The sequence below is a fragment of the Sphaeramia orbicularis genome, chromosome 5, assembly GCF_902148855.1.
Source record: "Sphaeramia orbicularis chromosome 5, fSphaOr1.1, whole genome shotgun sequence".
NCBI classification, from domain to species: Eukaryota; Metazoa; Chordata; class Actinopteri; order Kurtiformes; family Apogonidae; genus Sphaeramia; species Sphaeramia orbicularis.
Window position 1 is genome coordinate 30,719,663 of NC_043961.1, and position 15,570 is coordinate 30,735,232.

At 42.1% G+C, this 15,570-nt stretch overlaps 2 protein-coding genes across 3 annotated transcripts; one reads left to right on the forward strand and one right to left on the reverse strand.

Annotated features, from left to right (window-relative positions):
* Positions 1-1,816: 1,816 nt before the first annotated feature.
* On the forward strand, positions 1,817-6,884 carry tmcc2 (transmembrane and coiled-coil domain family 2). Its single transcript, XM_030133362.1, has 5 exons — positions 1,817-2,211; positions 3,543-3,932; positions 4,200-4,819; positions 5,441-5,576; positions 5,718-6,884. The coding sequence occupies exons 1-5, from the start codon at positions 2,209-2,211 to the stop codon at positions 6,015-6,017; spliced, it is 1,449 nt and encodes a 482-aa protein (XP_029989222.1). The 5' UTR covers positions 1,817-2,208; the 3' UTR covers positions 6,018-6,884.
* Positions 6,885-8,329: 1,445 nt separating this feature from the next.
* usp49 (ubiquitin specific peptidase 49) lies at positions 8,330-15,499 on the reverse strand. 2 transcript variants are annotated; one of them, XM_030133354.1, is made up of 7 exons: positions 14,885-15,499; positions 13,509-13,620; positions 11,771-13,222; positions 11,216-11,423; positions 10,435-10,543; positions 10,050-10,255; positions 8,330-9,953 (listed from the first exon to the last, which is right to left on the reverse strand). In XM_030133354.1, the coding sequence occupies exons 3-7, from the start codon at positions 13,178-13,180 to the stop codon at positions 9,850-9,852; spliced, it is 2,037 nt and encodes a 678-aa protein (XP_029989214.1). In that variant the 5' UTR covers positions 13,181-13,222; positions 13,509-13,620; positions 14,885-15,499; the 3' UTR covers positions 8,330-9,849. The 2 variants fall into 2 exon arrangements, with proteins under 2 accessions (XP_029989214.1, XP_029989213.1); XM_030133353.1 differs by having other exon boundaries at positions 11,771-13,245; positions 14,885-15,498.
* Between the last annotated feature and the right edge of the window lie 71 nt (positions 15,500-15,570).

A 15,570-nucleotide genomic window follows, 5' to 3' on the forward strand; every position in this document is an offset into this window, starting at 1 on the left:
TCTTCATAAACTGTTCAGTCCAGACCCTGACATGTACAGCACCTCAAATCATAGGTTATGAGTGTAACTCAAAGTCATTGGAATACTTTAAACACCTATATTTAGTTTTAGTTACATGTAATATATCAAGAGATTTATCTATAGATTTTAATGCAGCACTGTTAAGTAGCATATTCATTAAAACATTGCAGTATTGCACATTTACAGCCAATAGGTGTTGTACTAAGTACACAGTATCAAGTGCCTTTATGGCATTTGGTTCATTTTTGAAGCTCCATAAATGACAATCAGACATGTTCTCAGAAAATACTGTATTATTTACTACGCTGCAGTAAAAGCGCTTTATTCTTTTCTATTTGGAAGCACGGTGCAATTTAACAAACAGTTATATCTGCCTCAAGCAAAACATTTGTTCATGACACTTATTATTGCCTATTGATGGCAAATCCTGCTGCTATGGGTATTCTGAATGGGTGTCGAACAAGGTCACTGCATCTTCTTTGCTCATTAACTGACAGATTTGAATTGTTCATCAAGCCAGCATTACCCCAATACAGAATTGCACTTCTGTTTGTAGATGCTTGAGCACAAGTCCTACATATTGTGTTACCTTAAAAGCTACAAATGAAAAATCTATCCTTATTTATTGTCAAAAGCTATGCCTTATGTTAATTTAGTTTTGTTTTAATTATTATGAGAATTCCAAAATCAAATAAAATGTTGAAACAAAGTTTCCTGGTAATGTTTCACTTCATTGTTTTTATTTTTGCTGTGTGAATGGCTGAGACGGTGCCTTGAAAATGATTGCTGCTGTTAAATTGTTTTGCCAATCCTGTCTGAAGGGAAAAAAGCAAACATGAGCCACATGTCCAAGTACTGGACTGGACTATTTCTAGTTAATTGTACTTCATACATCTACATTTCAAAGGTATTTCTGCTATACAATAATTTCTGCTAATTAAAGTAATCAGAGGTGTATAATGTACCTAAAATTAATTTAATATAACTAAGTTTGTGCTCTCAAATTCAAATTAGAGGTACCTTAAATATTTCATTATAATTCTGTAGTTTTTACGTAAACATTTAATCAATGTATAAATCTATGATCCACTTCTATAGATAAATACACTCTAAAGTATATGACAGGTTATGCATCATCAGCTGACTATTTTAAGCACATTTTGCTGATAATATTAGGTATGTGCTCAGTGGGAAACAGTCAGTTGAAGGTGGGTTGAGCACAGCAGCTGTGTAACAACTCAGTGCCATAGCTGCTGCCCTGTGGACTTAATTATAATGTTTTAAATGCATGTGTGTGAGCGCCTGCATTTCTTTTTCTTACAAACTTTATTCCAGCTTTGATCCCTGGTGAGGATGGAGTTTACAGGTCTTTTTGTGTCTGCCAAATACAAGCAAGTAATGTAATGACTGAAACCAAACTGAAGAAGCCCAGAGAGGCTCAAACAGGCTCATGGAGCGATGACACCACTTTGTGTTTTTTCTTTCTTTGTGAGGTGAAACATTGTTCAGACATACACTGTGTACTTTGGCCGCAAATCACTGCAGTCCCACATCAGCACACATTGGGTGTATGTGTTTATACTGGAGGGTTTAGGGGATGAAAGGCCCACAGCAGGTCCATCCATGGGCCCCGCTGTGCTCCCTCCTCCTCCTCCTCCTTCTCCTCCTCCCTCTCCTCTGGCCTCAGCAGCACACAGGCACCTGCACGCCTGCGCTAAGCTCTCCCATCCCCCCGCCCTTCTCCCTCCATCATCTGTCCCTTAGCTCGCACATCCATTATAGGGCAGGACAGCGAGCATTTGCATCTACACTGAAAGAGAGAGAGAGAGGGAAGGAGGGAGCGGGGAGAGCAGGAGAGGAGGTAAGGGAGAGCAGCAGAGGGAGGCGGAGGGAGCATATGACAAAAAGAGGAGAGAGAGAGAGAAATAGATCAGAGCGTTAGAGAGAGAGAAGAGAGGGAGTGGGAGGCTGCAGATATCGATGCCATTAACAATGGAGCTTTAGGATCCAGGGAGGTAATAGTCAGCCAGACAACGGCTGAGGGTAAAGATATTTGAGGAGGGGGGGTTCTCCTCTGTGAGCTCAGGGGGAGGAGGAGGGTGGAGGAGGAGGAGGAGGAGGAGGTGGAGGAGGATGGGCCTCGAACACAGACTTGCAATGGCACTGCAAAAATTGGATTAAAGCAGTATGGTAACGTTTCTGATTTAATTTCTCGCTGTGCTGCTTGTGTCTCATCCTCATGTGTTCGCATCCACGCTTGTTGACGTCCATCGGCCGTCTCTCATGTCACAGTGTGTCTCCTGCCGAGTGCAGGCTCAGGCATACCCCATCCTCTTGTTTTCATGCCATAGACATCTGTCATCTCCATCCTCATCTAAAGCCCCGCTTCTCTTCTGACCTCCATGAGCCTTGATTCATCAGCCTGTGCTTTTCAACAGAGCACCGTTACGTTAGAGCATCAGCCATTGCTTTTGCCTCTGCAGCTGTATGTTGTTTTTGTTGTCTGCTTTTATATGCAATGTTAGAGACTGCATCCCTTGCTCTTATATGAGCTATTGCTTTGCTACTGCATAAGCATCTGACTTTCTCTTACAAGATCAGAAAATGATAAATCACCAGGGGCCGCAGTCATCTGTTTTTCCTCTCCATTACAATTTGATTGTAACCTACTTTGTTTGCCTGCTCCTCTATAGCTGATTGGGAACAGCGCTGGATGCTTGTGCTCATTTCACACTGTCACGCAAATAAAATACTAATAAATCCTTGCAGCGTCCCATCTAGAGAAATTAGAGCAGTGCTATGAGATGCATGGTGTCATGTGTCTGCCTGCGCTCATGTTGGCAGAGTCTGATTACAGTGTTTTGACGTCAGGCAGAGGGGTCATTAACAATCCCACCATCTGCCAAGCTACATATATAGAATGTATTACTGCCCAGGGAATCCCCTCATGGATCAATGATATGTCTGCAGAGGAGTCATTGTTTAAGGGGATTATAGCATCAGACTATTGTTTTTAGATGAGGAAGGGCAGACACACAAGTAGGCTGATGCCAAAAACAGTAAGCGCTGTAACATCATTATCTTTAACATGACTGCAACATGCATCTCTCATACTGTATTTCCACAGCAATAGTACAGTACAGTAGAGTATTTTGTATTAACGCTGAGTTTTGGTGCTGCACTAGAAGGGAAGCAGAATAACTCATCCAGTTAATGCATGGCAGATTTTCTGTGTACTCTCTGATGCTTCCACCCAATCAATTAAAGGCATTAGCGCCACAGTAACTAACACACTAATACATGTGCTAATGCATTTTTAAAAAATCCACCATCAGTGACTGTAATTATTACATTAAAATGTAAAATGATCATCTTCAGCTGCAGTCTAAATAGCGAATAAGCTTTTTTTTGCAGTGATTCTTGAGCTAAAGCAGCTGCATTTCTTTGACTTGAGTAAAGTTTTGTCCATGATACTTTATGTGGTGGACACTTTACACCTTCTTGTTCTCTGATTCCCTTAGCTGGACAAGAGCGAGGTGGCAACTCTAGGCTTACCCTCCACCACCAGCCATGGAGGCTCTGACAGTAACATCAGCACAGACGGAGCAGGGGCGGCAGCTGGGGTCACGGGTGCTGAAGGTTCAGGGGCCGGAGAGCCACAGCGGACACGTGCTGCTCTGGAGCACCTGCAGCAGAAGATCCTGAAAGTCACCGAGCAGATTCGTGTGGAGCAGGAGGCTCGAGACGACAACGTTGCAGAATACCTGAAATTGGCCCACAACGCCGACAAACAGCAGGCATCCAGGATCAAGCAGGTGTTTGAGAAGAAGAACCAGAAGTCAGCACAGACCATCGCACACTTGCACAAGAAACTAGAGCACTATCACAAGAAGCTGAAGGAGATAGAGCAGGTATGTGAGCAGATGTGGAGCTGCTTTTTTACCTCATGATAGACACTAGTGCTTTGTAAGGACGGTTGAGTCCGAAAATAGACTGATGATTCTCATCCCCTAACATCCATTTAAACTGATGCATCATCCTGTGTCTCACCTAATTCTCATGCAAGACCTGCTTCCCTCATCTATCTTCCTAAAGTTCTCTCCCTTAAACCTAATCACCTCTGTCCTGCCTTTGATCCTCCACTTCTCTGCTTCCTCATTTCTCTTCCCTCTCTACAGAATGGACCAGCTCGGCAGCCCAAAGATGTCCTGCGGGACATGCAGCAAGGATTAAAGGACGTTGGAGCCAACGTTCGTGCAGGAATAAGTGGTTTTGGAGGTGGAGTAGTTGAAGGAGTCAAAGGTGGAGTATCTGCACTCACTCACACCGCTGTGGTCTCCAAGCCAAGAGAGTTCGCCAGCCTCATTAGAAACAAGTTTGGAAGTGCAGATAACATTGCTCACCTGAAGGACACACTCGAGGACGGAGTTGGGGGACACTCTGAAGACACCCCCACACCCCGTGCTCTGAGTGGAAGTGCCACTCTGGTTTCCAGCCCAAAGTACGGCAGTGACGACGAGTGTTCCAGCGCCACATCAGGCTCTGCAGCGGGTAGTAATTCTGGGGGGGCTGGAGGAGGAGGCGGAGGAATATTAGGGCCCACCATGGGGAGCCCCAGATTGGACGGGCACCATCACCACCACCATCACATGCACAGCTCCTGGGACTCTCTACTTGAGGGCCTGCAGGAGATCAAAGCCAGCCAGGCACACATGGAGGATGCCATCGAGGACATGAAGGGCCAGCTGCAGAGCGACTACTCCTACATGACACAGTGCCTGCAAGAGGAGAGATACAGGTACTGACTCCAAAAAATGACCACACAACCTGCAGGATATGGCAAATATGGACTCATGGAATGATTCTGAAGGAGGGTTATTGTAGTTAATGAATACTCAGACTAGAAGTCAAAAATAAGTTAGATTTAAAAAAAAAAAAAAAAAAAAAAAAAAAAAAACTACAACAAAGTACAATTTCAGGCAACATCATCTGTGTTTACTTCCATGATTTGTGCTGTGGATTTGTTTGACTTTAAAGAAGAGATTTTAGAAATAATTTATAAAACACTTAAAATATTCATTAGACTTTTAATTAAACTACTTTGCACATTATTGAATCTTTAATTAAACATTGGTTTTGTGTCAATCATAATTTCAATCACAACTTCTTTTTTCATCTATAAATCAAGGCTTCCTCATAGTGAAACATGGGGAACTAAAATTAAGTAAGAACTAGGCTAAAACTAGTCAGTTCATCAAAATAAAACCAAAAAATTACTCATGCAATGACACTTAAAAAACAAACTGAAAGACTAAACAAGAATAAAAAGTAATAAAAATGTCAACATTAGAACTCTTAAGACTTTTAAGAGAAAGTTTTGTGTGTCTATGATTTTGTGATTTTTGTGGTGAATGTCCAGGTATGAGCGACTTGAAGAGCAGCTGAATGACTTAACAGAGCTGCACCAGAACGAGATGACCAACCTGAAACAAGAACTCGCCAGCATGGAGGAAAAAGTGGCCTACCAGTCCTACGAGAGAGCCAGAGACATTCAGGTAAAGCTCCTGCAGATAATGACAGAATGGATGATTTATGGACACAAATACGTCCCAGAGTATGTGATGTCCTACTACTGTACATTGACACACTCACACACTGCGGTCACTCTGTGTGTGTTTGTGGATTTGTGCACACAGGAGGCTGTGGAGTCATGTTTGACCCGCATCACCAAACTGGAGCTTCAGCAGCAGCAGCAGCAGGTCGTCCAGTTGGAGGGAGTGGAGAACGCCAACGCCCGAGCTCTGCTGGGAAAACTCATCAACGTCATCCTAGCGCTCATGGCTGTACTGCTGGTCTTTGTCTCCACGTTGGCCAACTTCATCACCCCGCTGATGAAGACCCGGGCCCGGGTGGCTGCCACAGTCCTCCTGACCCTGCTGCTGTTCGTTCTGTGGAAGCAGTGGGACTTTGTGGAGACGTGGCTGCTGCCCAGCTGAGCTGCCGGGGGGACTCCAGACTTAGCAGCAGAGAACGACAAGCTGGTTTCAACTCAGTCACCTCAAAGGATTCAGAGACCAAAATAGCACTTGCTCCTTCTGAGTGAAGATGGAGTGTGTGAGGCTGTCAGGGACAAAACATGGCACTGTGGAGAACATGTGCAGAGAGCTGAGAGGTGTTTACAGTGAAATACAGGAATTCTCTGCTCGCCAAGAAGCAAGCATCATCTCATCTCACCTGATATGTTGGTGAAGTCCAATCATTGATCACATCGCTGTCACCAAAAACTCTTTGGATCGTCTTTTTCTAATTATTTATGACAAAGACTCGAGCGACTTCTAATGACTGTAAAATGCTGACCATGCTGTAAACTTCATGTTGAAGCTATAGTATATTTGAGAAGAAAAAGTTTTTTTCATGAATGTTATGTACTCATGCATGTCCTCATATGTGCATTAAGATGCATCTAGCTGGCATGAGTTAACATTTCATTAATGACTCAATGAATCTTCTAAAACTGCCATTTTGTTGTCAGAAATACAGTGCAGATATGTTGTATTCATTCCTGGTTCTGCATCCTGTTGTGGTGTTGAAGCAGTGCTTTTAGGCACATTTCTTCTTTTTGTCTTTTTCTTGAAATCAAATGACCTGTTCTAAGAAATGTTACCTGAAAACATCATTATAATCCAACAATTTCTGTCCATAAATGCTATTTCAAAACTACAGTTGTAGAACACCAACTATTTACAGTGTCAAATTAACTGGCATGTCAAAATGTATCAGAGTTTATATCCAGTTTGCAAAAAAATCATTGCTGTTTTATTATACAATGTAAAAAAAATAAATGATTTCATATATTAGGCTGATCTCGAATATATCCTAAGCTTTCTGTTTTTATTCTAACCTTTTTTAGATAATAACATGTTGCAATAGAACAAATTAATAGTTTCTAATGAGCTATCCACTATAAAGAAATTAAAACAGATCATGGCGTTACTGAGGTTTTATTGATAAGCAAGTCCTTTGATAATTGGACCATATGATACACATATAAATCATTTGTTCATACTTTTTTTCACAACCTGACAACTAACGGGTTATTATTGCTCAATGTGATATTTATAAATTATACATTTTTAAAGTCATCCATCGCAAAACACAAATGTTTACAACTTTTTGACTTTATAATAAAATGTTTTAACTAAATTAACAATAATCAAGGAAAATCAATGTTAATATAATAAAATACGAAATTTAATAAAATAAACCAACCAACCACATAATGTATTCAGCAGTTGAGGATAAACTCCGTGCAGTGTGTTTAATTTGACACATCATCTTCCTGTTTCATATTTTATTCTACTGGAGCAAAGCCAGTTCAGTTTTACTTTGTCACATCACAACATTTGCCTGAACAAACAGAGCTACTTTGTGCTTCACAGTGCAAATGTTTTAATTTAGGACATTAACAGTCTCTTATATTACTATTTCAAGTTGTTAATAAAACATGAAAAGCAATACTTTGTGGTTTCCGAATAGCTTCATGTTTTCATTCAGAAGCATTTTGGACATTGGTGTTGGAAAAAAAACCCTCACTAATAATAGATTCACTTGATGATCCGTCAGTAGAAAAGCAGTACAGAGTACAGGCCTAATCTTCAGAGATGAGTTGCATTTAGAGCCCTCTCATCTGCAGCATCTTGGCCTGGCTCAGATTATATTTATTCATGGTTTCTGCGCTTTAAGAAAGCATTATAGATGCTGAATTAATAGCTTCACATCAACTGTCGATCCATCTGCTCATCCTGTGGATTATTTCAGTACGACTTTACCACCATTTATTTTAAGTCCATCTGAGTTGTGAAGCTTAATTAGTGAAAAGATGATAGCTGACACATTTTTGGACTATTTATATAAACTATAGTGTCACTGAACCTTTTAATGCAGTCACATGATGCAGGCTTGGCTCACATCTATGGTAAGTCGTACATTATTACCTCCGCCAGGAGGTATTGTGATCACTTTATTTTGTGTGTTTGCATGCGTGTTTGATTATTAGCAAGATAACTCAAAAAGTCATGGATGGATTTTCATGAAAGTTTCAGGAAATGCTGATACTGGCACAAGGAACAAATGATTAAATTTTGGTGGTGATCTGGGGGGGTAGATCTGTCTTGGCGGAGGTCTGCGTTCTCCGAGTGCTTTTCTTGTTACAATGCAGTAACTTTTAGTTAAGATGGTGCAATTACAATACAACTATAGTTTATGATAGAATGAAATGATGTTTTAAAAAGGAACACAAGAGGAAAAAAACATTTCACATTTGTCTTTTTAATAATTACCGTCAGGCAAAACCCATAGGACTATTACATTTATGACAGGTATTCTTACATTACAAGACAGAACTCAAGGGAATCAGTGGCATGGCCACGCCTGACCACTAAAAAGTAAGACATTCACCGTCATTAGATTGTTCCAACTTTTACATAGAGTTCACAAATGTAATTTGCATTTGACTCGTATCAAACACAACAGGTTTTCTGGATTACCTAGCAAATTCTAAAGACCTTGATAGAAACAGCAGAGTAGAAAAAAAAACGTTGTATAACAAGCAGAAGAATTCCTGATTTTATCTTAATTACCTGTCAAGATGCAAGATGTACAATATATTGCTTTCAGGTGCTCAACTTAAAATGGGTAACCCAAGTCTGCCCAAAACACATTCGTCAGTTCTGCAGTCTGCCCTTTAACTCATCTCTGACCTCCTGCAGGAAAAAAGCAGGGGCCGGGTGTCCAGCCTGGGCTCAGACTACTCTAACTGTCCCACCACAGCGAGAGCTGCCATTTAAAGAACTTACAGGAGCTAAAAGATAAACAATCACAAAAATAGGACAAACAGTATTAGCCCCTCCTCAAAAGTGCAGCTTTCCCACCAAATCATTCTCTAATAAGTGTCAAAAACTCACACTTTTTTTCCACAAAAGTGAAATGTTAAAAAATATATCTAAAAACAAAAACACTTCCTGTTCACTGAGAGCAAAGGGCAGAGGCTTCAAGCCTAAGACACAGTATTCAGTCACAGCAGTACAGTTGAGGAGAGGATAGATTGAAACATATGACACAGGGATGAGTATAAAAAGTCTCCACAACTGACATTTCACAAGAATTAAAAAAGTTGAACAGGAGGCAACAAAGAGACTGGACTTGAGGCTGTAATATCAAAATCTATGCAATCATGTTGGCAGATGTACCCCTTAGAATATTTAGTGCACTGGGATAAAATGTACTGTTATATGTAAAGAGCACACCAACAACATGATTACGAGAAAATGCTCTGAACTCCAGAATCCATGCTGCCTTCAGATGTAAAATGCTGTCTGAAAAGAGCGCCTGGGTGTTTATAAAAACATGGACACACAGATTGGTGTTCAGCAGGACACAGTCTGTAATGCTCCCACAGTCTTCAGGCCATAAACCAATGTGCTGGTCCCACAGGCTGAGAAACCTGTGACCACATTTATAAAAATGTTTCTGATTTGATTTACTCAAAAAAAAATAAAATCATGACCTCATTTAGTTTTCCCTCTGTTTAAATCCTTTCCTTTCAAATTACAGAATGTACACCTCTGATTTTTCTTTCTCTTTTAGATTATGCTACTACGCCTTGACTGATGCTCATAGCTGTCCCATTGCCCTCATTGCCATCTTTTTTTAGTAAATCATTTCAAAGTAATGATTTAATAACACCTGGGAACACACCAGAGAACATTTTCATAAATGCAGTCTAAAGTTTCCATGTTCAGGTCGACATCACAGCGAGAGGTACAGTACCTAGGCAGACCTCTGGGTATAAAAGAGAATATAGGCCTGAGTGTTGCACACTTCCTCCACACTGCAAACCTTCATCTCAGAGTCATTACAGTGGACCCAGAAACCTGAGGACACAAACACACACACACACAAGTTGAGTAAGAACACAAAATGAGGATGTGTGAAAGAGTAATTCAAACCGGGTCCATCCTCTTCCTCACCTCCTTCTGTGTTGTAGCAGTATGCGGTGTAGTGCCCTGAGCCGAAGCCTTTGCCATGATGCATGACTACAGCAGACAGATCGTAGATGTAGCCTCCTCTGTGGACGGAGTGACCTGAGCCTGTGCAGCAGTAAGGTTTGATGTTCAGAACCTGGTCAAAGGCCACATGGACGCCGATTTTCTCCCTGTGGTTCCGCCCCGACCATCTGCCATACAACAGAGACTATTTATAATCACTTCATAGGGATCCAAGCCTGCTGCTGATTTAAGAATTAACATTCCAAAAGCAAGCAAAAATGTTCTAATAGTGAATAAAAGCAATTCCATTAGAAAATCATTTAACAATAAACACAACAAACAAATCCACATGGGATGCAAAACTTGCCTGAAGCGTTTGAGGTGCAGCCGTAGAACCTGAGGTAAACGGTAGATCAGAAGCTGCTTACGTGCCTCTGACAGAACTAAGGGTTTGTGGGATGTTTTCCGTCTTCTTTCTAATCAAACCATTAAAGAATGAAATGGTAAGTATGCAATCAAAATGTTTTGGTAGAGGTGACACGTTTACACTGTACATCAGTCTGCAAAGAAAGATTTAGTGTGATTTGTAAGACGCCTGGTATAAAGGGCTGTCAACAGTGAGCCAGCTCTCCTTGCCTCACCGAGTAGCTATTTGTGTATGCAGAAACTTATTTTACATACATATTGATGTAGAAATGTAATAAAAACAAATGCCCCACTGATGTAAAAGCAGTTTTTTGCAACTTTTCAAAAGTTTGCTTTAGATTCACTTTACATTTTATGGAAACACTTCTGTCGTGGTCCTGGTCTGTTACTGGCTGAGGACCTGGACAAGACAAACGTCCCACAGCTGCAGGTGATGTCTCACAGTCCAAACTGGGTTTGTGCTCTGGTGGTATAAACTCCTTTTCTGATACGGAGTGTATTGGACCAAATGCAACATTATAGACACATGATCAAATTAATCCTTACACAAGGATTAGACATTTGTGTAAACCTTTAGCCTGAATCAGTTCAACTCTGGTTCAGTTAAAATTATTTAAGGTGGTAGATTGTCACCCTGAATACATTCATGTCTAATGTTAATGTAAGAACTTATCATGTTACAAGAACACGTCTATGCTATACATGAGAAACAATGTACTAACTGTTGCAGTGGTTGCAGGCATAGATGCTGCCTTCAAGAGCCTCCATCTCCGTAAACTTGGACAGCATCTCAGTGAGGGTGCAGCTGCGCTGGTAAGCTGTAGAGCCTGAGCTTTTATTGATGCTGTGATAACGCTCTGGAAACTCCAAAGACAAATCCCAGAATGGCTCAACTGTGTTAGACTTGTGCTTACAAGACAGACATGTCACCTAGATAACACACAAGGACAAGAAAACAAAGACAATGTAGTTACCACACTACAAAGAACAGGCCAGTGGTTAAGCAGTAACTGTAATAAAAGTGATCCTAGATAAAAGTCAAATCACTGAAAACAACATAACACACAGAAGAATAGTAAAACATTATTTAGAGTGAAATGACAGAGGAATAAACCAGAAGAATTTCTATAGAAATACCATTACAGGCTCAGTTTCCCAGACATGGATTAAGCCTCGTCTAAATCTAAAAACTTTTGTCTGTACATGTTAAACTCTGAATGTCGCAAAAGTGATAAGTGAATCATGCAATAACAAAGTGCACAGTGTGTGCGTCTCACCTGGCTGAGTAGCTGCCCATGAAAGATGGTGTTAAGAACCTTTAGCACTTGCTTGGAAAGTTTCCTCTTGGTGATGGGGATAACTATCCTTCGTTTGGACCCTTCTGTGTCCAGCTCCTGCTGAACTTTATCCAGCAGCTCACACAAGAACTCCTGGGCATCCTGCTGGTCATACCCACGGAACGCTGGGATGAGGTTCCACACAGAGTGTAGCATGGCAAAAGGAGATACCAAAGACCACCGGCCTGACCACATGACCCTGAAAAGTGTATGCAACTCATGGCACAGAGACATCTGCTGGCGAGTAGAGCAGCGAGGCTCTTTGGGCTGGACCAACTCCGCAGCCTGCGCAGGGGGAAGTGGGGTGCTTTCTTTTTTATCCACTGGCAAATTCCAACTGGCTGCCTTCCCCACGCGTCCGAGAGGGCATCCAGTCATTGCTGTGTCACCACTGCTGACTACACCTCCTGTTACACCCTTCATGTCCTGTGAATGATTGGTCTTAGCCAGCAACTCCTCAGTCTCACAGAGGTCCAAAGTGAGAAAACACTCCCTGAATTTCTGCAGGTGGCTCAGCACTTGCAATATTGAGTTCATATAGCATGTGTTCCCCAAGTTGCGCAGACCAGTGACACCTGGAGCCAGTCTCTGTCGTGTTGCGGCATGTGTGGAATAATACCTCCTCAGTTTAGCAGCTCTGCCATTCTGAGGGGCCTTAGGAGACAGGGGCATTAAGGAAGGCTTCTTGGGAGGAGGAGGTAGGCGTTCTGGAGGGTCGCGAAATTTGCGAGGAATGAGTGTGATGGTTGAACGTGGCGCCTGAGTAAGAAGCCTAGCACTCTTTCTGGGAGGAACATTACCAAGCTCTTCCATGAGTCTCCTTTTCACCTCTTTCTTTTGTCTTCTAGCTTCCTCAAGTTTCTCTTCGCGCTGATTCTGCAGCTCCTGATGTTTGCTCATCCACCTCCTCAACATCTTCCCTAAGAGAGCTTTCCTCCTGTGGCGTGAGGCCAACTGCATGCCAGGCTGTGACCCACTTTCCCCAACCCAGGGGGTACAATCCCCTCCAGTTGATGAGCGTAGGGACCGTCTACCTGGGCTGCGAACAGTAGAGAGTGCACCTCTGAGGAGTTTGAGGTCTCCCTCTGCATTATCATTGAGTACATAGTCTCCACAGGCAAAACAGAAAACATCCAGCTCACGCACCTCCATAGCCAGTGGGTGCTGAGACTCCTGAAAGTGTTTCAGTGAGTGCTCCTCCATGAAACGTCCACAGGCCACATGGGAACACTTTAGGCATGCCCACACGGAATCGGTGGTGCTGCAATCCACACACTGCCATTTTTGAGGATTGAGAATGGAATGGTCGTGGCCCAGACGAAGGCGTCCCACGTGTTTACAACGATCCATCTCTCCAGATACACATGTGGCCTCACTGATAGGACACACGTCCTGCAACCAAGCAGCAATTCATTCTGAGGGAAATACACAAAAAACAGACCAAATATGAAAAACATTCCAAGAATCTGTTGAAAAGGCTTACTGACTCATGCATTACAAAAGATACATGATTTTAGACTACATGAATGTCACAAAAATCAAAACACTAAATATATTACATAAGTAATTACTTAAGTAAATTGGCCTTGTGACAACAATTGACACAGAATTCACAATACAAAGTTTAACAGAAAAAGCACAATATATTCATTCAGAATAAGCTGTATCGTTTACTTACTGTAAAAATAATTTGCTCGACCAGGTTTGGGACTACACATCAGAGAACTCAGCAGCACTGTTCAGCTCAATCACCATACCTACTGTCAACCAACAGCACCAACGGGAACACTCTGAGAAACAGGGATGACATTCAGTTAACACTGTATATCTACATTATAATTACTGTTCATAATGAAGTCCGATTTTGTACCAGGGCTGTATTCAATGGGCACAGCTCGCCTTAAACTGCATTTGAGAATTTCTTAAGAACTTTGTCTGGCAATCTAACATTGTGGGCCTTGATGGTTCTGTACAGCATCTTATGTAATAGTCATTGATTGTAAAGTGTGATTGAAAACCATAGATTTGTAGTTAAATACAACATGAACAACTGTAGCACAAGCATAATGTTATATGTGGCCAGTTAATGTTTAAGATTGATTTTCAGTGCAACCATGTTTCTCGTATTTCTTGAATGACCACAATATAGTCAAACATACTTAAGTATTTTAAAAGGACATGATTACATATAAATCTGCTGAAACAAGAGGAATGACAACAAGTCTATTAAGACTGTGTGCTGGATTCATTTAACTGTCTGCCTTGATGGTACCCTGTTGTGTCTTTTTTAATTTATGTTTTTCCTGTTTAAAACCTTCATTACTTTAAAAACTGAAGTTGTGATCCAAAGACGCCATTAAGTTGCATGCAGGTGCAACTGGTTTGCAGTTGCATTGCGGTGCTGTGTTGTGCTGTGCCATTACATGTTAGTCTGTACATTAAAGCTCTGAAGCTTTAATTAAAATGTGGTATTATCCCCGGCTGCAACTGTCCGTGTTTTAAAGCCCGTTGTCTGGCTCCGACTGGCTGGCTTTTATCGCCATGCTAAGCTACCACACCAACACCATATTCACCCAGAACAAAGAACAGTCAGAGAGCCACTCTCCAGGAACATCCAACAACTTTGTTGGTCTGAGGCAGCCCACCAAGCTTAAGTTAGCTAACACCGCTAACCGCTAGCTACGACAGCGCTCCTAATCCAAATTAGCACTGCCCTGCAATATACAGGGTTAACAATACACTTTGTTAAACACAGAGGATTTGCCTGGCACAAAGTAGTCAGGGTTTATGTTACTAGCTTGCCAAGGTAGCTAAAGGCAGTGTTAGCTAAACGGCTAACTGGTTTGCTGAGGACAATCGAAGTTAACCTAATGGTTGTTGATGGTCGCTAACGTTAACTGACGCTGTACGGTTTAGCTCGCTAGCGAACTGCGCCGTAAATCGTTTAAAAGTCCCTGGTGACATTCATCACAGAAAGCCGGTTAATGAAGTGTACACTAACGCCGGGCCCTATGTGTGTTCTTGTCTACAAATGGAAAAGCTGGTTAACGTTACCATCGCCAACATCCATCCATCCGGTACACTCTAAGCTGGTTGTTGTCCTCCTCTCTCAGATTGAACAACCCAACTCTCGATCCGAGCCCAGACCCCGCTGCTCTCATTGGACTGGGACTGAGCGGCAGCCGGCCTCTCATTGGCGGAATGGCGGAACAACAGGCAGCAGGATGGACCGTCCGTCCGTCCACCCACCGAGGCCACATGGAACAATAACCGAGGCTGGACTGCGAACCCGGGCACGGAACAACTGCCTGCCGCTGAGCCTTTGACCCCTGTGTCCCTGAAATCCCTGTGCGCCATGTGTCAGCTGCTCTGTGCTAATCTGATGAATGTATTTAGATGTATGCTCCTGTTTTACACCAGCCACTGTCTAAACTCACCCTGATGGCTGGGCATTATGGAAAAGCTTTGTTTAAGAGTATTCAGGGACCTGACACTGCAGGTGATAGTGATCCAGTGTCAAGTCAAGGAGTAGTCCAGTAAAATTCCAGGCAGAAATTATTCAAGTGGTGTGTCTCAGACTCATCCCAGTAGTTTGGGGTATAGTTCATTTAAATGGCTAATGTTACACCCCACTTCGATTACGACAGAAAAATGCTTTCTTAGGAGGAACCTTGATAAAAAAAATATAAGGTCTGACTATTTCCACCAATCATTTTTTCTTTCTTTTTGATTAACACGTT